General features: G+C 34.8%; 1 protein-coding gene across 32 annotated transcripts in view; it reads right to left on the bottom strand.

Moving 5' to 3' along the window:
• CACNA2D1 (calcium voltage-gated channel auxiliary subunit alpha2delta 1) overlaps window positions 1–24,737 on the bottom strand; it is a 484,107-nt gene that overhangs the window by 139,393 nt on the left and 319,977 nt on the right. For all 32 annotated transcript variants that reach the window (XM_013979783.3, XM_013979785.3, XM_005667683.4 and 29 more), the window contains 3 exon segments: window positions 17,552–17,683; window positions 5,117–5,186; window positions 1,884–1,934 (listed from right to left, as the gene is read on the bottom strand). In XM_013979783.3, coding sequence (XP_013835237.1) covers window positions 1,884–1,934; window positions 5,117–5,186; window positions 17,552–17,683 — 253 coding nt within the window.

The following is a 24,737-nucleotide window of genomic DNA, read 5'->3' as shown; positions in this document are numbered from 1 at the left end:
ATATGTATGATACCAACCACATTAGATCTTAGTCATTCAATTTCTTTTTCCCTCTAAACCTCCATAACCATTTGGATGATCTCATTTGTTCATTCCATTTTATAATGTTCCTAAAACAGTGGCCTTCTCAGCATCCTCTCTCCTCTCTTACCTGGGACTTTATTACCTCAAGACCTGGAGCTAGGATAATAGCCACTCCATCCATCTCTTAGTCCCTTCTACTCCACATGCTAACAGGTGAGAACTCTGGCAGCATATCTTGATCCAGTATTTTAATAGCTTATAGTGACCTCAAAATAGCCAACAATCTTAACAGCCTGACATGGAGAAACTTTTGAAATTTTTTTCTCTCTTGCCTTCTTCTACCTCTACAGAGCTTCCCCCCTCCCCTCAATGATCTCAAGCCACTTTGCTCCTGTCAGTTCTTCCACCTGAAATTCCACTCTCCCTCCTCTCCTTTCCCAGGGCTGCCTTGCTAAATCTTAGCTTTGGATTCAATTCTAATTTTATCTCCCTTATGAAGTCTTTCCTGACATTTAAATTGAAGTATGCTCTCTCCTATGTACTCCTTTAGTACTGCATCAAACTTTATCATGTTCTACAGTTGTTTTAATAATTCCTGAATATGGTTTAACTTCACCAATATATTTGAGTCATTTTGAGATCAGCAACCACTTCTTAATCACCTCTGTCTTTATACTGTTATATTGTATACAAGACACGCAAAATACATTTTTGTTGAAATAATTTTTTAAAATGGCATTTCTACTTCATATACATATTTAATCTTGAGATAAAAAGGTGGGTTACAAAGATTTTAATATGAGAAAATGTTTCTAGAAATTAGCATATATCCAACAAGATTATAACACAGTGTATTACCATTTAGATTTATACTTAAGCAGACTATCGAGGATTATTTTATGGACAAACTCTATAATAAATTAATAAAAACAAAATGAGGTTTAAATGCCTGTTAATAAATGAAATGAGGATTAATATGTATGTTACATTTGTAAAATTCATTTATTTTCTGTTTCTCAGGTAGGTTATAAGATTTTAAACTTATTTACTTCAGGTCACAATGTCGAAATTTTCAAATGCTAACATTATACTATTATATGGGCTTAGTGGCTTATAAAACCTTAGATTCTGTTTCTTCTACTGTGGTAAAGAAGAGATGAAGATGTATTTTTTTCTCTCAGGGAAAATAATAAAAGCATTTTATACTTCAGGCTTTTAATTCTTTGGTATTGTACTTAAAAACTATCTCTATAGCAGGATATATCCTTCTCTATCTTTTACAATTTCATCTTCAATCTAATTAGAAGATTACACACATATACAAACACATACAAACTCACACACACCCTTACTTGAAGTAATGTGACAAATAAAATAATCAATATAAAAACATGAAATTCTTTCCTGTATTTCAGCATTTCCTTTGAGAAAGTCCTCTACTGATATTTAATTTATCTATTTTATGACTAAATCCTTAAAAGATAGTGGATGACTAAGTGCCAACAAAATGATTCCACCTTTTTGGTAGAAGGAGCTGATTTTGGTAGTTTAAGCAACCAGGTACTTTAATATATTGTTTAAAATATAAAGCAAAAAACTGGAAGCAAATTAATACCTTTGTAAAAAGCTCACACTTTAGAATCAAGCCATAATTTTCAATTCCGACCCAGACTCCTCTCATTTTCAATAAGAGAATTTTTTTTGTTTTGTTACTGTCTTAATTTGATTTGTCTGAATATAAAAGTCATAATTATTCTTTGTCTTTTTTTTTAACCTACTTTCTAGTCCCAACCTATTACTGTTATCTAAAAATCTTTCCTATATTCTCAGTATATAAAAAATAGGTAATATTTACTTACACGTCGACCAGAATAAGCATATCTTTAGGAGATGCAGCTCCTTGGATGTACCTGTAACAAATATCACACGGATACTTTTTCTCTTGTGAAAGATCAAACACTGACATTCACTCAATTCCTATTTGCTAATCTATGCAATATATTCTAAGCTAGGCCTTACTTCCACTCCACCTCAGAAGAAATGCTCTTTTATTCAAAATTTTAGGAGTTCCCATTGTGGCTCACTGGAAATGAATCCAATTAGTAACCATGAGGTTACGGGTTCGATCCCTGGCCTTGCTCAGTGGATTAAGGATCCAGCATTGCCCTGAGCTGTGGTGTAGGTCACAGACACGGCTCGGATTGACATTGCTGTGGCTGTGCTGTAGGCCGAAGGCTACATCTGCAATTAGACCCCCTAGCTTGGGAACCTCCATATGCTGTGTGTGGGGGGGGGCCCTAAAAAAAAAAAAAATTCTACAACACCAATTTTAAAAAGCTGTATTTAGAAGTTCCTGCTATAGCACAGTGGGTTAAGAAACTGAATGCAGAAGTTTAGGTCTCTGTGGAGGCATGGGTTTGATCCCAGGCCTGGAGCAGTGGATTAAAGGATCGGTTGTTGCCACAGCTACAGTGTAAGTTGCAGCTGCAGCTCAGATTCAATCCCTGCCCCCGAAACTTCCATATGCCACAGTGCAGCCATAAAATGGAAGAAAAAAAAAAAAAGGCCATATTTAACATAATAATGCATAATATTTAAAGTATGCTTTATAGATATTTATAACCAAAGAATAAGACATTTGTTTCAATACTCAGAGTAAAAGAAATTAACTTCTGGAAGAACACTTCTCTACAAAAAAAAAAAAAAAAAAAAAGTTATCCTAAACTTAATTTTGCTGACCACAGCTCTTAAAACTCATTCTAAGGAACAATAAAAAAAACAAATAATAGTAAGACAACGTCACATATTTAAATGCAAAAAAAAAAAACTCCCTCAAATAGATTAGTGGTCTAGTAATGTGAAAAAGCAGCATCAATAGAAAAGAAATACAAAGGGACAATAAAATAATTAAAAGCAAAACAACATATGTTATTTCTAAGAGTTTCAAGCAGTGGCTCTCAAAATTTATAGTGTCCAAAAATCACGTGGAGAGCCAGTACAAAATCCTGATTCCCACATTTAACCCCAGCCCTGAACATTCTGAATCTCTGTATGTTAGAGGAGATTTTAGGAGAATTCTAATTATTTAGATGGTTTACCCATTGTAGAGATAAACTTAACTGCAGATGAGCGATCCTGAAAGCTCCTGTTGCCTGGCCAGATTGATGAGAAACTGGGGGCCTGCCTTCCCCAAAAGGAAGAGCTGCACCTGACCTCAGTATTATATTGATTGTCCATGACTCTAACTTCTCAGAAGTTTGCCAGACTACTTGCCGATTAGTTTTTAGACAAAATCTAGCACAATTAGAAACTACCCAGGACTATATGTTCATGACAGAGTTTATAACTTGTACTCAAGTTTGTTTCTCTACATGAAGGTAAAGCAGCACGAGTTCTGGGGTATTCCAATGGAAGGCAAATCTAGTTCCTGTCTAGCATCTTGACAAATGGTTCTGGCATGCCTCTCAATGGGAAAGTGAGAGGGCAGATATTATCTCTTCTGGTTGGCACCTCATTTCTAAGTTTCTGCCACAACAATCAGTTCCTGAAGCCAAATCATTTGATGTCATAGCCCACTCAACAAACCATGGCCATAGTCACTGACTTGGATAAATATCAACAAGAATAACATGGGGATTAATATTATGCGGTAGTAGGGAGTTCCCATCATGGCTCCCTGGTTAACAAATCCAACTAGGAACCATGAGGTTGTGGGTTCGGTCCCTGCCCTTGCTCAGTGGGTTAAGGATCTGGCATTGCCGTGAGCTGTGGTGTAGGTTGCAGACTCAGCTCGGATCCTGCATTGCTGTGGCTCTGGCGTAGGTCGGTGGCTACAGCTCTGATTCAACCCTAGCCTGGGAACCTCCATATGCTGCAGGAGCAACCCAAGAAATGACAAAAAACAAAAAGGCAAAAAAAAGTATGCAGTACTAGAGTTCCGGTTGTGGCTCAGCCAGTTAAGAACCCGACTAGGCTCCGGGAGGATGTGGGTTCAACCACTGGCCTGGCTCAGTGGGTTAAGGATCTGGTATCGTCATGAACTGCAGCATAGGTTGTGGTTGTGGCTCAGATCTGGCATTGCTGTGGCTGTGACATAGGCTGGCAGCTGTGGCTCAGATTCAACTCCTAGCTTGGGAACGTCCATATGCCACAGGTGAGGCCGTAAAAAGAAAAAAAAAATGTGCTACTCTTATATATGGTATGGTGTTGACGTAAATTGCTACTGGGACATTTATCAGGGCATTTTAAAAGCCTTAAGTATATTTCGTTGAATCAAGCATTATGTGTCTTAGAATTTGTCTGAACCCAAGCAAAAACTCAGAAATAAATGCCCAGTAATAGGGGGTTTTTAATATAAGTTACCATATAACCATTCTTTAAAATGACGTTAAGTGTGTCTTTTATGAAAAGGTACTCCACGGTATTGATATGAAGGAGTAGGTTACAAAGTATGAATAACATGTGAACTCATTTTTAAAAAAAAAAGACATCCACATATTAAATACATTAAAAAATTAAAATAAATGAGTTTAGTAATTGTTTCCTAGTGAGCACAGTTATGAGATATTGGGGCTTTTTAAAATCTGTGTTAGGAGAATGAGTTGTTTTAGTAGTGAGGAACAAATTAAGTTTCTTTTTGGAAAAAAACGAAACCTAAGCTATATGACTATAACCCGGGGTCAGTTCTCATTAGTTCACTGTCAGGGGCAAAATGCCTTCTACTTTACCTAGAAGATCTGCTTGGGCCCTACTCCAAGCAAACTGGGAACCTTTCAATAGAAATCCCCACCAGCTAAAAGAGATTTAGAGATGACACTGACTGTAAAACTTAGCATAGTCCTTTTGAAATGTGTTTCATAATTCATTTCAACAATATTAATTACCACTGCCCACTGAACTCATCAGCTTCATTTAGCTTTACTGTTTTTAGAAGTAAAAATGTACAAAATTCAAATGTATAAAAGAAAAAAAACCATGAGAACTCTTTACATAATCAGACAGTATTCACCCTGATAATGGAAAGATGCTAACTTAAAAAAAAACAAAACCTTATTTTTGCTTTATCTTTTCATGACTACCCCAAAATTCTTACCATGGTCTCCTTCGTACATCATAAAGGTCAATCTTGTTTGGAGTTCTACTGTTATCAACCCATGGAGAAGCTTTAAAAAACAAAGGAATAGAGAGATAGGGCAAGAGAAAGAAATTAAATGTAAAATATAGAAAGAAAATCAAAATATTAGCTATTATCTAGGAAATTAATATTCTTTAAAAAATCGTAAAGCACCAAGGACACATTCCACTTATCCAGAGCAATATTAAAATGGGAGATACCATTTTTATGCCTTTAATTTTTTCAAAATTTTTTAAATTAATTAATTAATTTTTTTTTTTTTTTTGGGGGGTCTTGTCTAGGGCCACACCTGTGGAATATGGAGATTCCCAGGTTAGGTGGTCTAATAGGAGATGTAGTCACTGGCTTATGCCAAAGCCATAGCAACACGGGATTCGAGCTGTGTCTGTGACCCATTGAGCAAGGCCAGGGAGCGAACCCACAACCTCATGGTTCCTAGTTGGATTCGTTAACCCCTGCACCACAACAGGAACTCCTACTTTTCTTTTTTAAAATGGAAAACAACATAACAGAACAAAAGAAAGTTGTGTAAGTCAAGTTTTTCATATTATTTCAAAAATAACTTGTAAATACAGGAATTTTCTGGGTGGCAATTAATGTTTTACCAGGTTTCAGGAGTTATACATTTTCTTTCTTCTCTACTAAAGAAAAAACTTACCTTAAAAAAAGTTATTTGCCCATTGTGAACTGTACTTTCAATTATTTGATCCTTATATTTTTATTCAATTCTATACTATCTTGGTCTATAAAAAGCTTGTTTTCCTTGGATTGTTATAATAATTTTTAACCTTATTATTCACATATTTGACAATGGCTAGTCCATTTGAAATTATAAAAGTTAACTTATAATTAAAATAACTGTACAAAATTTTTTCCTTGTATGTACTTGAATGATCTGAAATAAGTCAGATTGAGAATCTTGTTAGTTTCAGCGCCTTATTTTGTAGTAATCAGAAAACAGTCTATCCAACTGTAACGCTTTTTTTTTTTTTTTTTTTTTTTTTTTTTTTTTTGTCTTTTTTCTTTTTAAGGCTGCATCTGTGACATGGAGGTCCCCAGGCTAGGGGTGGAATCAGAGCTGTAGCTGCAGGCCTATGCCACCACAACAATGTGGGATCCAAGCTGTGTCTGCAACCTACATCGCAGCCCACGGCAACGCTGGATCCTTAACCCACTGAACGAGGCTAGGGAGTGAACCCAGTCCTCCTGGATACTAGTTGTGTTTGTTAACCACTAAACCATGAGGCGAACTCCCTGCATCGCTTTTCAAATGCAATTAATTTACACTTTTTCTTATTAAATCAACATTTACTGTAATTAGAATGCTTTACAAAGCTTTACACATACATACATAGATATACACCCCCCCACACACACACCCAATGGAAAAGTCCTCCTCTCTTTAAACATGTTTAGACATGTGACGCAGGGAAATTCCTAATAACAATTCATATGACTTCTTCCAAACTATTTTGCCCTTTTCTTTATTAAGAAACAATGGAAATTATATAGAATGTTTCTGAGAATCATGTTTATTAGCTGACAAAGATAATTTGGCCAATTTGGATATGTCAAAAAAAAAAAAAAAAAGCAAAAAAACTACCGAATCTCGCTTGACTATGAGATTTCTTTCTCATTAGTGGCTATATTATCAAGTGATTTATTCATTTTAAATGACTAATCACATTTATAACAAACAGTTACGTTTGAATATAGTACTTCCCCAACAACCATTTACTGATACAGACAATGCAACTAAAATGGTAAAATTTGCTTCAATTCTTTCAATTTGCATGTGTAGAAACTTAGAGCCAGTGAGATAAAATAGGACTTTTTTTTCTTATTGTGGTATCACTAGAATTAAGCAACAAGTATGCAGGCAGACTTAGTTCACTTTCAACCATTATCTAACTCCTCACGTTAGGGTCTTTGTAATAACTACAAATTCAAATAAATTGCATTATTTCACTACAATCTTGTGCTGGTTGTACATTTACTTACTGCCTCTCATCTCCAAATTCACACTTATATTTGTTCTGAGAAAATGGCTCTGGGTCCTTTAACTATTTTTCTTTTTTTTCCCACAAGCACAATTTTATACTTCATTAGCAAAGAAGAAAGAAAAACATCTGGTAGGTGTACTCAAGGCTCTTGTAGCAAGTACAGCTTTCCTAGTGTCTGACTTCTTAAGTGTGTGCAAAGTCTTCAGAGCCCTGGGTAGCTTCTCCAGACCAAGGCTTCAGTAGCTCTCCTGCTCTTCACCTACTCGACAGCAGTACCCCTGGCTATTTTTGTAGTGAAGAGCCTCTGATGTGACACCTGGAACCTTTTAGAGGGTGAACTTACAGCAATCCTACCACCATGACACTGCAGTGGCTTCTCTGCCATTCAGCGGGCCATGACCATGTTCTCTGAAAAAAGATCTGGATCTCAGTCCTGGGGTGCTGGGGCACTGGAATCTCTTCCTTGGGCTATCTACTTCTGCCCTGGCGGTTATTAACTATTAGTTATTAAGTGTTAAATTAGATATTTTATCTGGTATTCCTGTGGTAATTAGAGTTCTCTAATTACTTCTAACTAATCCCTCATTAGTCTAATCCCTGCTAGAGTTAATTCTTTATTTTTCTAAGACAAAACTTTTCTTATTCAAAGTATTGTATTTTCTTTTTTTTTTTGTCTTTTTGCTATTTCTTTGGGCCGCTCCCGTGGCATATGGAGGTTCCCAGGCTAGGGGTCGAATGGGAGCTGTAGCCACCAGCCTACGCCAGAGCCACAGCAACATGGGATCTGAGCCGCGTCTGCAACCTATACCACAGCTCACGGCAACGCCGCATCGATAACCCACTGAGCAAGGGCAGGGATCGAACCTGCAACCTCATGGTTCCTAGTCGGATTCGTTAACCACTGCGCCACGACGGGAACTCCAAAAATATTGTATTTTCTTTCTCTTGCTGGACTCAGATGAATTTTCATGTTTTGGTGAGTTGAGAAGTATGATTACCACAGCCAATACAATAGTCGCCATCATGAGTTGAAAGTTGGTCAACCAATGAGTTTGAAAAGTTGTTTAATAAAACTTATTTGAAAGTCACAGTTAAATTAGATTTCTGAATTCTTTGCAGAGCATATTCATCTAGAATTTCTGTTTTCACTGTAATTGCTAATTGAAACATATGTATTACTGTTTCATGAAATTTATTTCTTAAAAACAGAAAAAAGGGCTATAATTTACAGTAGGAGCCAATTAAATTTTAATATAGTTTATAATCTTAGACGGTTTATATTAAAAAATATTTCTAAAGTTCTCTTAGAGCATTCTATTAGAAGTCTGCTGAGATATTTACTATTAGGAAATATCCCTTGATTACATTAAATTAAGATATTTACATTGTTAAAATTAAATAATGTACTTTATTCTGTGATAAAACTAATTTGTTGTAAAATCCCATTGTGGCACTTAAGTGGCATATTATTTATATGGGCTCAGAAATATGGAAAGTCAAATAGTAAAAAGGATAATAACTTCACACTGCAATTCCCTAAAATAATAAGTTTCATAATGAGGTACAATGAAAGCTATATGAAAGGAAATCAGAGCTTTTACGGTCCCTGCAAAAAAGTGAAGTGTCACTTATTTTAGATGTCCCTTTTGTTTTGCAATAATATTTAGGCATGGCAGGAGAAAGGAGTGGAAATGACAGCCTACAATGTGGGCATCTTATTTCTGAAGCCATCATTAACAGTGATAATCATTTATATTGTTTCCTGATAAGAAATGAACTGATTTATCTTTGACTAAATCTACTGGATGACACTTATACTTTACATAACATTTAGGGTGTGCTATGTCAGCCATCAAATTACTGATTTTAAAAAGGTGTTCACCTGTACATTAATTCAATATTGAAATATTCTTAAGAAAGTATGCAGATTGTAGAGTCATTTTCTAGTTAACATGGTCTAAAAATCCTAGAGTAACAGCTTTTTTTTAAATTTCTGCTAGGAAATAATAGACAAAATGGTGAACTGAGGGGCTGTCCTCATGGTATCGTTTTGAATGACATCTAATTGCATTTCCAATTAACAAGTTAAAATGCATTTTTCTAATTCTAAAAGACTTCACATTTTTAATCTCAGGTAAAGATTTTTAAAAAAAGCAAATTTCACACACGCAAGAATGCCTATAAAAGCCATTCCTGGTCCTATTGCCTAGATCTAACTGGTGTTATGTGAATCATTCCTTAGGCTTGTCTCTGTCATCTCCTATAGAGTATTAGTCATGGTTTTGAATTGCAAGCCAAGATAATGAATTTGGATTTTTTTTTAAGCCAAAATTAATTCAATAAATGTGTACTGCACAGCTTACAGAATTTCCAGGAATCTCAGTGTTGCTGCCTATTACTGTCTGGGTATGGATTCTACACAGTGTCTAGTTTGTATCATGGCTCTCCATCAAAGGCTAGGATGAGTCCCCTTGACAGAGTAGAATTATGTACCCAAAGCATGGTACCAGTGCATCTAGGAAAGCAAATAGCTATCCTCTTCAGATTCCGAGGCAAGAGAATCTACTTCCCAGTAAAACTTTTAACCTGGGTAATACCCTAAACATAGAAAGAAGATTCTATACTAGCTATGGTTACACAAAGTGACTTAATGAACAATCTCAAATCTTCTCTTCCTGTGCAGCAAAGTTTATTTCTCTCCCATATAATAGACTAAGTTAGACATTATTTAGGCCATAGATTCTGCTCCAAACAGGTATTCAGAGACCTAGAGCTGGTGCAGTCTTTGCATTCTTCAACACTTTGTTTCCAAGGTCACCTAGGGCAAGCAGCTGCTAGAGGGAGGGACAAAGTTCTGAGGAGAAGGAACAATTAAGTTCTAACAATCTCAAGTCTGAAGTGACACATATTACTTTCACTAATATTCTATTGGTAAGAACTACTCACATGGCCTTACAGAGATGCAAAAGTGGTCCCTAGCTAAGTAGTCATGCCCCTAATGAAAACATCAGGGCGGAATGGGAGGAAAGAACTTTGGTGGAGAACCAATGGCCTCTGCCATGGGAACAGAAAGACAATTTTAAAAAGAGCAATGTCCACTATTATGATAACACCAAATGTTCTGTTCTCAGCAATGTTTTCAAGCAAGCCACTGTTAAGATGAGAGAGGTGAGGATGGGTAAATTCAAAATTCAGTAAATATATTAAGATATTGGACTTAAGAATGATTTTTAGACTAAATCTTAGGGTTGGAACTGCTTACACAAGAAACTCGCTAGAAGAAAGAAAACTAGAAACCAACTAAGTGTTGTCAGTGATATTGTTCATGTTATCACAGAAACACAAGTCTACTCTGCAGAAGTGTTACAGTTGTTGTGAACTCTAAGGGAATTTTTGAACTCTAAGTCTGCACCAGGAACAGCAAGGTATGATAGCTGTTCTAACCATGCCCCTTCGTATGTTGCAGAAATGGTTACAGCCAAGAGAGCTGGAACCAGAGAACACAACCCAGAGCAGTGTGATAGGGTTAACCCAGAAACCTACTTTATTCAAGGGTAGGAGGTGTTTCTGTTTCCTTGCCTGATGGACTGTGATATATACCATAGACCAGCTGCAGCTGTATTTCCCATTCACATTTCCAAATCGGAGTGTTTATTGTCATACAGAAGACTCTACCACTGCATATTAGATATCTGGGCAGTGATGGGAATAGGGCAAAGAAAGTAACTGGTATTCTGCTATTTCAAAAGTAGTCAAATTAGGAAAAGTCTTATCTGAATGATGTAGAGAATTGAATGTGACCTGAAGATTCTGGATTTTGAGCTGGAGGTATTAACTTGTTGGGACTTGGGATCATCTCCTATGAAAAGGAAGAGAACGTGTTCTATGATCCAGAAAGTGTCCTTTTCTTTTCTCTAAAGAGGTTTTCGCCTCTTCTAATTCATTGATTTGATTTTCAATCCACAGTTCATAAACCTCTCCCATGGCTGTGCTCTATAATTACCTTGACTTTTCCAAAACTGTGGCAAATCTATTGCTTCAGTCTGTCTAATTTATTTGGCATTTAATCCTTTTGTATTGTAATTTAAATTTGAAGAAATATAAATTCTGGCCCCCTAATTTGATAAAAAATTTTTGCAAAGCAGAGACATCTTGTTATTTTAAAACACAAATTTGCACAGAGTAACCATGACAGAATATTTTTGTCACCCTGTATCTCTTCTTCCCTTATTACTTAGTACAGCTCGTCCTTTACAGCTGTATACATGGCACTTTGAAGATAATTGTGAGCATGAGACCACTAAATTCTGGCCAATGTAGCATAAGAGGAAAGCCTTTGTGCTTTTGGGAAGTGCCTTAAAAAGAGAAGAAATACCATTCTTTGTCCCTTAAGAAAAAACACAAATAACAGTGGTGAACACTGAGGCAGACAACATACTCAGAAGATGAGAAAGAAATCAGATAGGATGGTGAAACCTTATATGTGAAGCTTCTTTATCATACTCTTTATCATACCCTTTGACTTAAGTGAGAATCCAATCTCCATAGTGCTGAAATCACCACTCTTTTGGATTTTCTATAACTAGTAGCTAATATTAGTCTGAACTGATATACTGGACTTTAATAATCATCAGCATAAAAAAATAATATAGTAGTCACTTCAATTTAAAGTATATTTATAAAACAATCAACAAATGTAATTAAACATTCATAGTTAAAACTTTTATATATTCATGAATATCAAAGTGAAAAAAAATGAGGCATTTTTAAAAATAAATGATTGCCGAAAGCAATTCTTTTATAGATACCCAAAATGTTGAGGCTCCACTACTAAGCCGTTTTCTTCAAATTAACTGGAAATCTATCAAATGTTCCCTTTATAAATAATGAAAAAAAAAAGGATTCTTTGGACTGCTCTTCATCTGCTATTTGATGTTTAAAACATTTGGAAGTATTTTTCAAAAAATGTAGATCAAGAACATATTTCCACATGGCAGAAATATGTCCCTCTGTATACTCTGCACACAGGTCCTTTTGCATTTTATTCTAGCAAATTCCTAACAGATACAAGGACAAGGAAAAGTCTCCCTAAGGTATATTTAACACTAATTAAACATACACTAGGTTCCTTTACAGTAAACCTATGCTTTTGAAATGAACAAATGAAGGAGGATGAAGAAACAACAAATGATTAGTAAAATATTAAAAAATGTAATAGGAAGTTTAAGGAAATTTTAGGTTTTCTTTTCTTTTTTTTGGTAAATGCAACTAATTATATACAAAGAGTAAGAGCTACTTTCATTGGCACTTTGATGAGACTTTAAGTCCTAATTACAATCCCAATTACTACAGTAACTGGTACAATTTTAGGAGACACTAGCTGATGAAATGTGTTGTCTGTACCTATAGTTTTATGATGCATAAAAATTCACCATGTTGTTAGCTCTTGAAAGCTGTTTTAATAGCAATAAGGTTAATTTATATAAATCAATTAAGGGCTTCCGAAGGAAAGCACTCATAAATTAAACTGATTTTCCAATCAGTCAGTCCCCATCTTTCAGTGAAGATTTCACCAGACATGGGTACTAGCTTTAGCTCCGCCATGAAAATAAATTAAAGACACACAGTTACATTTTCATTTGGATTTAAAAAAACTTTTTAGGGTAAATATCTCTTAAATATGACGTACATATAACTAAAAAAATTCTTTAATTGGGATTCTTTATTTTATCTGGCCACCTTGCAGAGAAGTAACTTAACTAAGGTGATAGGCTAAAACTGCATCTTCTGATCAACTCCACTACATGGTATAACTGCTGTTTATTATCGCTTGAGCATCTGTTTAGAACTCCTTCCACATTTCTATTTCATTTGTGGTCAAATGATTGTAACCTTAATTATGTTCTTTAATTTCTCACAAGAAGAGAAATCTGGACTCAAGCAACACTGTTCTAGTAGTTATTCACTCTTGTAAAAATACCTACTGTTTGTATTTTCCATCTACTTCTCATTATATTATCTCATTGACCACAACAACCCTCAGGGGGTAAACTGAAGAGTTAGTGTTCATATTTTTCCGAACTGATGATTAAAGTTCAGAACATTTAGGCGATTCACCTGGTTTCTCACAGCCAGTAGGAAGATCTTAGCCTGAGGTCCAAATCTTGTTAGGTGAAAATCCAATTAAGTAAAAGTAACATCTATTCTATTTCCGCTCATAAAAATAATTAACAATATTTAAAGGCTACTTTGACCTTTGCTTTAACAGACAGTAATCAGGGATGAGCTGTTCTACATTATTTTAGCCTTTAGCAAACTGGTGAGGCTCAAATCAGACAGGCAAGTATGGCTTAATGAGAGTTTTCTTAAAAATCACTTCATTTTAAAAAATCTTTAAACTTGAGAAAAGTGTAAAATGTACTGAAAGTATGTTTTACCATAAACAGGAATATAGTGGTCCACTTTTAAATTACAATATTGTGTTAATGTCTTTGCTAAAGAGACTTAGTTCTATAACAGCATTATTACTATAAAGAAGAACTAATCATTCAACTTTAACAAAGAAGGGAATTCTGCCATTTGTGACAGCATGGACGAACCTGGAGGATGGTAGGATAAGTAAAATAAGCAGACACGGAAGGACAAAGCACTACACTACACAATACCACTTATATGAGGACTCTAAAATACTCAAACTCGCAGAAGCAGAGGAGAATGGTGATTGCCAGGGGCTCAGGAAAATGGGAAATGGGGAGGTATTAGTCAAAGCGCACAAGATAAGTAAGTCCTAGAGATTTCTGTACAGCATAGAGCCCATAGGTAATAATACAGTGCTGTATACTTAAAAATTTGCTAAAAGGGTAGATTTTATGTTAAGTGTTCTTATGGCAAAAAAAATGTAATTAACTGTTAGAGAAATGCAAATCAAAACTAGTATGAGGTACCACCTTATACAAGCCAGAATGGCCATCATCAAAAAATCTACAAACAATAAATGCTGAAGAGAGTGTGGAGAAGAGGAAACCCTCTTACACTGTGGGTGGGAATGTAAATTGGTGCAACCACTATGGAAAACAGTATGAAGGTTCCTCAAAAGACTAAATATAGAACTACCATATGATCCAGCAATCCCACTCCCAGACATCTATCAGTAGAAAACCATAATTTGAAAAGATCCATGGAATATTACTCAGCCATAAAAAAGAATAAAATAATGATATTTGCAACAACAGGGATAGAACTAAAGATTCATTAATTAACTGAAGTTAGTGAGACAATGAAAGAGAAACACCATATGATATGACATATATGTAGAATATAAAAAGGATACAAATGGGAAGTTCCTGATGTGATTCAGCAGTAATGACCCTGACTAGTGTCCATAAGGATGCAGACTTGATCCCTGGGCTTGCTCAGTGGGTTAAGGATCCAGCATTGCCATGAGCTATGGTGTAGGTCGCAGACATGGTTCAGATCCCACATTGCTGTTGCTGTGGTGCAGGCCAGCAGCTGTAGCTCTGATTCAATCCCTACTGGGAACTTCCATATGCTGTGGATGCAGTCATAAAAAGCAAAAAAAAAAAAAAAAAAAAAAAAAAGCAAATGAATTTATTTATAGAACAGAAACAGACTCACATTTTGAAAACCTTAGGGTTACCAAAGGGGACACAGGTGGTGGGGGAGAGATGGACTGAGGGTTTGGGACTGGCATATGCACGTGAGGTATATGGACTGATTGGCCAGCAGGGACCTGTTGCATAGCACAGAGAACTCTACCCAGCATTCTGTGATAATCTATATGGGGAAAGTATCTGAAAGAGAATGGATATGTGTATATGTATAATGAGTCACTTTGCTGTACAGCAGAAATTATCATATCCTTGTATATCAACTATACTTCAATAAAACTTAAAAACTGTAATGAACAGTAAGAGTGTGGGAGGAAACTTTTGGAGATAGTAAGTAGGTTTATGGCCTTGTTTGTGGCTGTGTTATCAGCAGTGTATACTCATCACCAAACTCATCAAGCTGTAACCATGTACAGATTTTTATATACAAAAAATAACTTAAAAACGAAATGAACAACTTGGCAACAGATTTCCTACAATTGAAATTTCATTAAGTGTATTGCCCTAGCAGTCAAAGGAGCCATTACATGAGCTTGGAGATCATGTGATGAGGTAACTTACCTGCTGAACCTTTGCTAAAAAACAAAATATAACAAGAGAGCACAGGGTTCGTTCTACAGCTAATGTTCTGGGGGGACCACAGGGATTCAGCCAAATAAATATTTAAAAATCCTTTCCAAGATAAAAGTTGAGAAATGTCAACATAATTGAAAATATATGATTAGGATTAAAAAATTAAAACCATACTTCTTCAATAGCATTTAGAATAATACAGATGATTAGAATAATTAAAAGTTAATTGCAATTTGTAAAAAGAGTTATCTTTGAAAGTATGCGTAATATGATCCACCTTTCCTTCTGGCTCTTGACCCCAGGGTTCTCGCTCTCCTTTCTTATGCGATCTTCTCTACCACTCCCCTTTCTATTTCTCTCTTATAATCTTTATGTGTCTTTCGTTCTCAGCATCAGTGTCTCTCCAGTACTGGACTCTTAGTTTCTCATTATTATCCTAAATTTATCTTACTTACCTTTTTCTTCCTTTCCCTCAACTGCTCATATATGGAATTTCACAATGACTTAATGTACCTGTAATATTTTTTGGCCTGTGTCATGCAAAGAAGTTCCAGGGCCAGGGATCAAACCTGCACCATAGCTGCAACCTGAGCCACAACAGTGACAGTGATGGATGTGTGCCATGAAGGGAACTCTCAAGGTAATGTATCTTAAAAGACTTAAAAATCTAAAAATTTTTGATAAACGCATTCTTATATTTGTGTATTATTATTATTTGTGCGCTATTATTCAAAACTGTGCTCACAAATGTTTTGTAAGACCAGCTGTAACTGTAAGATTTATTACACAATGTTTTGTAAGACCAGCTGTAACTTTAAGATTTATTACACCATGTTTACCATGGGCATGAGTAAGTACTGCTTTTTCTTTCTTTATATTACATACAAAAATTTTCAAATTCCTGACATGTGATATTTAACTTATATGTAACATAATGGCACTTTAGAAGTGTTGTATGATACTGAATATCTGTTAAGTAGAAGATTCCACTATTATGGTAACAACTGATATTTTCCCCACATCAGATATTAATATTAATATTTTTCTTCCCCAACACTGACATTTTTACAAAGCAAGCCATTCTTATCTCACTTAATTTCTGTCAAAAAAAAAAAAAGAATTGTCAATGATCTTACTATCTAACACTTGCCACTGTGCAGTCATATATCTTTATCTAATTTGGTTGCTATGCAGCCTGATTAGGCCCATTGCTATTGCCATACAAAGCTAGATATTATCTAATTTCTATTTCATCCTGATTTTTACTGTTTTAACTTTTTATTGCTAATAATTCTGTTTTCTAAATGTTTATAAAATGCAAGTATTAAAAAATATTCTGATATGTATTGCAACTGTTTACAGTCAAATTACCTAGCATGTATTCCCACATCTCAGGTCATGCTTTGAGACAGAAAATGCATTTGTTCTAGTCAGCTTTTTCTAAAAGATGGAGAAGTTAAAAACATCAACAGACATTGCATTTACAGTCTTTTCAACAGGGTTTCAGAATCTACGACTGATTAATCTTTCAATTTCATTATAAATTTATTTCTCCTTACCCCTTTCTATAAGAATAAAGGTTATTACAAAAGGGTTTATTCATTTTAGTTTGTAAAATACATTCATCTTCATTCAATATATATATCATTAGTGAGATGCCTTCAGAATTAATCCAACCCGACATGTACGAAAGCTCTATTTTTTGTGAAAGTTTACTTCACTTCTGATCATACTCATAACAAATCCACATTCACTGATTAAAGCATCAATACTTTTCATATAAAAGCAGAGACTTGAGATCTGGAGAGAAATGTTTTCATTAGTTTCTAAAAGTTCTATTCATTTCTCTAGTGGGACTTACAACTAGCACCATGCTATTTAGTTAGACCCTTATCTCAGAACTGTTTTTGGATTCATGACAACCTCCTATTCTAGGTCAACGGGTAGCTGCTACTTGGTCTCCCTGCAGCCCTGCCAGACTCCAGGTGCCAACTGCTCCAGCTGCTTTTCAGGTGTTTTGGTTTTGAGAGCTTTTTGTAGACAGAAAGCCATGATACATTTTCTTTAAAAAGTAGCATAATAACCATCTTTTTCTTACTGTGTAGGTGAAGGTAACGAGTGTTCTAAAGAAACACAAAGTCTGGTACTTATCATTTTATTTGATACCTATTGCATCACCAAGTACTTACCTGGATAATACCGGGCCAGGCCTGTGGCACTGCCAAACACCTGCCACAATAATGAGGGATCTTCCTCTCGATTTTTCTTGAAAACTTCATCTAAGGCACTTGTCCAGTTCAGTTCATTTAACACAATTGTTGCTACCAAAAAAAAAAAAAAAAAAAAAAAAAAAAATCAATTCAAATTTATAGCATTAATAATTGAATGTCTTCATTTATTTGCAAAATAATGTTATATATTTTCATTGCTTTATGGATGAAAGCACTCGAATCTGGTGGTTATCGAAAAGTTTAGACATGGAATCATTTCTTCAAACATATGTTTTTATGATGGTTGCCTTGTTGACATTTTGGGCTGAGTCATACTTTGCTGTGGAGCTATTCAGTGCTTTGTAGATGTTTAGCAGGATCGCTGGCCTCTGCCTACTGGAAGCTAGTACCATCCCTCCAGTTGTGACAAGCAAAACTGTCTCTGGATATCCTCTCATAACCCCTGGGAGGCAAAATTGTTTTCTGTTGAGAACCACTGAGATACCTAAAACGGTCAATAACAGTGTCTTCGCTGTGGGAGGTGGTGGGAGGCATTCCTCCCATTGAGGCAGTTCTGAAGACACCTATAGGATACCTCAGGACCCAGTTTCACAACCACCACCCCCAACTATGGGTGATTCTCTGCAATATACTAACATAGTCTGGTCTATTAACTGACTAAAACCAAAAACAAAGAGATGCTTGTCATAAGCATAGTCTACCAACTATGTTTATAGAATAACCAAAAATATACATAGGTTGGTAAAGAAAAAAACCCATTCAGAGGCTTGATTATATCAATGTTAGAAATAAGAAGCAGCTGATACCTTTTCACTACCATTATGAACAATAATTTTCTTGTTTCCAGTTAGTTCAACTAATAATTAGAGCATGGTACTACTAAGGGACAGGTCACCTACTTATAATGACTGCCTGATGTTGGAGAGTACAATTATAATGAGAGAGAAACAATTAAAATACAGGATATAACATGGGCTAAAATAGTATATAATTTGTAATTATGGCCCTCCATGATCAGAGCATCCTATGTCTAAGGTATTAAAAATTTAATTGGCTTAGAGCATACTTTTCCCTTTTTACAAACAAGATGACAGAAGATAATTTCATCTTTTTTGGGAGGGGAGTGAGGTCTTCACTCTTTTTTTTTTTTTTTTGTCTTTTGTCCTTTTTTAGGGCCACACCCACAGCACATGGAGGCTCCCAGGCTAGGGGTCCAATTGGAGCTGTAGCCACCGGCCTATACCACAGCTCACAGCAACGCCAGATCCCTGACCCACTGAGTGAGGCCAGGGATCGAACCCACAACCTCATGGTTCCTAGTTGGATTGTCTCCACTGTGCCACAATGGGAACTCTGGGGGGTGAGGCCTTCAAATGTAAAATATGTTCCATGCCCTCCAGCAGATTAGGACACTCTGCATTTGAGAATCCATGAGCAAACCTGTACAGTGGACATGAGCTTGAGATAAGAACTGGAGATACCACTCAATTTTTCTATTCTTTTCTGTGACGACAGTAAGTAAAATAAACAAATGTATTAGTAATTAAATCATGCACAAAATTTTTTAAAGGTGAAATAAAAAAGAGCTTCTACCAAGAAAGATGCACCACATATGTGTTTATCTTTTAAAGTTTATCATCTACCAAAAAAATGAAAACAAGAATACTGTGAAATTGTTCTAGGACCAGCATCCTAATGCATTTTTCATTATTGAAAACTAACCTGATTTCCATCTTTATGGATATGATTACTTTCAGAAAGATCAGTTGTGTGTGTGTGAATATTCATGAGCTGGGTCAGATCCATAGTGCATCTGAGATACTAGTGAATTCATATTTAAAACCATGACCCAATGAACACTGAGTGGCCAGTTATATGAAAATTTATATTCACATAGATAACCTGAACTGATATCCACTATTCATGAATATTTATGATAATATACAAAGCACTGCAGAAAAAGAGGGACATCCTACCTTCTTTTAAACATTCATGAATTTTATAGTAATATTCTACTCAACAAATAATGTTTATTTATGTTCTAGTTAGTTATAATAGATTGGGAACTAATGAAGTCTATTTCTTCAATTTCCTTGGCTCTTTAATTCACATTAAGCAAGAATTCATATCTAATTATTTTTAATAAAGTTTTACTTGTTTCCAGGGCTGCGAAGATTTTTTTTTTCTGTTTTATTTGATAAGAACTACTAAAGAGTTCCCACTGTGGCTCAGTGGTAATGAACCCGACTAGTATCCATGAGTATGCTTGTTCAGCCCCTGGCCCTGCTCAGTGGGTTAAGGATCTGGCATTGCTGGGAGCTCTGTATAGGTTGCAGACATGGCTTGGATCTGGCTTTGCTGTGGCTGTGGCATAGGCTGGCATCTATAGCTCTAACTGGACTCCTTGACCTCTAGCCTGGGAACTTCCATATCCCATGGGTACAGCTCTAAAAAGAAAAAACAAAAACAAAAACAAAATAAAAACAACTACTAAGTGTTAGGCTATGATACACTGATTGTGACTTATACTTTTTTGTCCTCAGGGAAAAAGTTCAGCTCTGAAATGTTCTTACTGTTATGGGTATAAGTTTTTAAATTGCAGTTTATATATTTGAAAATTCTGTTTTAGCTAAGACATTGCAAGATGTTTTCCTCAAAACTTGTTCATGAGCAAATGAGCAAAGAACATAAAGAATTTACAAAATAGACACTTGAACTGATTTTAAATATGACTCATAATGAAAGAGATGGCATTGTATATGTATCATATGAGCAAGGTGTAAATTTGATGATAGTGATTACTAAGGAGTAAGGATATGGATACTTCCATTTGTCATTGTGTATTTATAAAGACTTTTGAGTGCAATCATTATTCTAGTAGCTACTTTTTTATTTGAATATCCAGAGAAAGAAATCAAAATTCAAAGGCTCTGCCATGGGGATTAAAAATTAGTGCAATCTCTTTAGAGAAGAGTTTGGCTGTAGTTGTCCACCAAAATGCACAGTCTTTAACAATTCTACTTCATGAGATTTATACTATAGATGTTGTAGAGATCTCCAGACTTGATGCAGAGAATTTTAGACTGAGAGTCATTCTTTCAATTATACTGTTCAAATATCTTAAAACACCAGAACTAGAAAGTAAAACAAATTACTGCACTAAGAAATAATTTTTCTCAGATTATAGTGAAAGCAGCTAAAAATGTAAAAGAATACATAGAAAACATCAAAGCAAGCAAATACGACCACAATTTTAGATCCTTCTTGGTTACTGGATTTATTTTTCGGATCCACACTATGAATTACATTTGACTAATAAACATATTATTTGCTCTCCTACAATAAGCAGATTTTTATCTTCTTAACCTTGTGAAAATTAAATACCTTATCCAGAATTACTAAGATGCCCAACATTTCCACATTTCCATGTTAGTACCATAACTCAGGAAAAGTAATACTAAAAACAGCTTATGCAGATAATGGCATAAAAAAACTAATGCAGAATACTGGCCAAGCCAAAACAAGTTAATATCATTTCCTAAATCTACTTTCTTCCCCTGCTACCAACATTATATTTATACACACTAAGATTTTTTTTCCCCTCTCTCTCTTATTTAAATCTGTAAGTAGAGGTAATATGTTTTTAAATAACTATTCTGGCTACAACTGAGTAAAAAAGCCAGGTGCATTAGAAAAGTTAACAGTTATTAGGATATCTTTGGTTTTATATTACAAAGAGTTTATGTGGTTATGCTGGTACCTTTCTCTGGCCCCAGCAAGCATTTTCAGGCTTTCCAATTTTCCTAACACCACAGTACTTAAAAGGTATAAAATGTGATTCCCTTCCCCAACAACAACAAAAAAAAACAACAAAACCAAATTCCTTGGAAAATTATTTCCAGCCAATATTACCCTAGATTATGAAACTGTATTGTTCATTTGCTTAGACTTGACCCTCGAAAAATAATTATAGTACTCTTAACTCCCTAAAGGTCAACAAGTTATAAGTAAATTTCCACTGGTCATTGTCAAGATTTTAGAAATGCAATTATTTTTCTATAAGATACCATCTTTATATAAATGCCCAAAGCAAGAAATCAAAATTCAAAGGATCTTATTTAATTGCAGAAACATTGGTAAAAATCAGTAGCCAAATATTCCATATAATAATTCTAGAATAAATTACCTTTTTATTTTTAGTTCTTTATAATGATTTTTATTTTTTCCGTTATAGCTGGTTTACAGTGCTCTGTCAATTTTCTACTGCACAGCAAGGTGAGCCAGTTACGCATACCTGTATACATTCTTTTTTCTCACATCATCATGCTCCATCATAAGTGACTAGATATAGTTCCCAGTGCTATACAGCACGATCTCATTGATTAGCCATTCCAAAGGCCACAGTTTGCATTAAAAAGATAAAAATTATCTTTTTATACAAACTTGAAATATTTCTTGGGCACAAATAAAATCTTATCTTGTCTTTGGACAGATATATTCCAGAACATGCATAATAGTTTTGACTGATTTTCCATAAATAATTTGGCATAATTTAACATTATAATCTTCTAAATCATATATTGTATATACGTTGAATTATTTAATATATTGTATACCATATTCATCCATGCCCTCTTTCTCTTCCACTTCCTAAAATAATGTTTTACATTCATACAGACTTGCTTGAAAGGAGATTAGAAGTCCATAAGTGGCTTCTATTTTTTCATTGTGTAAGATTAACTGGTCAATGATGATCAAACCTTGAACCTACCGCCGGTTACTAATAAACTCGGCTAAGTGTTTTCCAATTTAGGAGGAAAATTAGTCCTCATTTTCTGTCAACTTTCAAGAAATGAAGAGTTTTATCTTTGTTTGAAAATGAGAGTTTGTGAAAATAAGTCTTTCATAGATGTCCAAGGCTAAGCCTGTTAAAAGCAGTGAATGCTGGGAAAGCAAACCTTGACTGTGGGGCCTCTATTCTGAATGGTATAAAGGATTTCACTGATAATTGATTCAGAATGCCAAGCATATGTCTCTATTCTTCTCATACTTAGTTTTCAAAATCATGGCCTTGGAGTACTACAATTCTTTTAGAGGATTCTTTTGTTCAATCTGGCTTCTCAAGGGAAGAAAGAAAAATCTCATTTGTAACAGCACAAAAGAAGCACCTTACATTTGGGGCTAATTCTGCTAAAATACGTGACTTATATCTGTTATCTTGTTTATGACATGAATACAGAATTGTTGACAAGTTCTAAATCCAATTTTCTCCTGCAAATTTCAGGCTATAAAGTGTTGCACTATTGCTCCCTTTTAAGTTTGAATACATTTTGATGACTTAAGGTTCCAGGCCTCATCCTGCATTGAAGGTACTCTATAACTATATGAAAAATCTTAATTTATAATGTCAACCTGTAGCTCTGAAATGAAGTGGAAATATGCTAGAAGAGAAACATATCTTTTATGGCTTACTTAAAATATAATGTAACTTTGATAAGTCTCCATAAAAAATACATTTTATAAAATATAAACTAGCTTTGACAGGACTTTGATAAGACTGCAGATCTTAAAGTTATGTTAGGAACCAGACACTAAAAGTTATTTTTAACAATACTAAATATGATACAATTAAATAATGAAAATAAGAGAATTGTCTGAAATGTTTACTACATTATTTCCATTAAATAATACCATTGTCATAGCCTTGCACTGAGATAAAGTTAGAATACATTACTTAATCTGCTATCACTGGTAATAACAAAGTCTAACACACCTGCTAGCACACAGTCAGTAAGTAAATCATTTTTTATGCATTATCTCATTTAACTAAAAAATTACACTTTGAGATAGTAGTAGTATTTCCTTTTTTAGATGGCAAAAATAAAACCTAGAAGGGGTATCTAATTTGCCAAAAATCATATAGTGAGAGCTATCAAGACAGCACTCAAGTGACATTCCAAGATTCTGTTTATGAGCTATTTATTTCAAAGCTTTCATTTTACATGTAGCTCTCATTTTAAGTCTCAACAAAATAAAAATCACCTATGCCTTTGCAACACAGTGTCTCAACTGAATGAGATATTCCTCCTCAGGGGACATCCAGCAATGTCTAGAGACATTTTTGAGTACCAAGAGTGATGGGAGACAATTGGCTCTGGAAGGCAGAGGACAGAGATGCTCTAAATACCTTACACTGCACAGGACAATCTCTACTCTCAAAATGCCAGTAGTGCCCAGGTTTGAAACTTTGCTCAAGTACAACTATAAACACAAGACAATTCATCCACTTTGTAAAAAGCAGTATTCCCAGTGAATACTGTCAACAAAAAAAAAGCCACAACCAAACATCTTCAACTAAAGTTGATACAATTTTTATTTATATTTATTTTTAATTTAATTCTATTAAGTATAGTTGATTTACAATGTTGTATTAGTTTCAGGCATACAGCAAAGTAAATCCATCATACATATAAATATAACCATTCTTTTTTCCCATGTAGGTTATTAAAAACTACTGAGTAGATTTTCCTGTACTATGCAGGAGATTCTCACTAATCATCTATTTTATACAGTAGTGGGTATGTGTTATTCTCACCCTCTCAATTCAATGTTTAACTATTATTTCATATTAAACTATGTCAATATTTCAAGCTACATTTTGACACCCTTGGGTTGAGCAAATGTTCATTTTAATCCCAGAAATTCTAACACACTATTCTCATACCTGAACCAAGTAAGTAAAGACTTCAAAGCTATTTTTTTATTGCGATTAAATCTTATCCCTCCCTCCCTCCTGCTCTGGGAAATTCATGCAATGTTAGAGTTTGCCTCTTTTTTAGATGATTCAACACTGTGTGATTCTCAACTAAACTTAATTTTATCTTTGTAGCAAATGTTCATTCTATCCCAGAGTATATAAGGTAGTCATTAAAGGAATTGAGCCGTTGAGCTGAGCCAGACGTCACTAATTTTATTCATCAACCTTAATCTCAAAAAAGAAAAATGTTAATAAGAAGAAACCCACTGATCCAATTAAGTGCACAGACAAAAAGAATCCACTTTAAGGACTAGACAGTGTACATAAATATTAAAACGCATGAATCTTCTCAGTGGATTTGGCAAAAAGAATCTCATCTAATCTCAT

Source organism: Sus scrofa, chromosome 9 (assembly GCF_054392235.1).
Source record: "Sus scrofa isolate SSC_HxYL_T2T_F1_AM1 chromosome 9, Sscrofa_HxYL_maternal_Yorkshire_Landrace_v2.0, whole genome shotgun sequence".
Classification (NCBI taxonomy): Eukaryota; Metazoa; Chordata; class Mammalia; order Artiodactyla; family Suidae; genus Sus; species Sus scrofa.
Note: the sequence above shows the minus strand (reverse complement) of the source record. Positions and strands in the feature narration are given on the sequence as shown.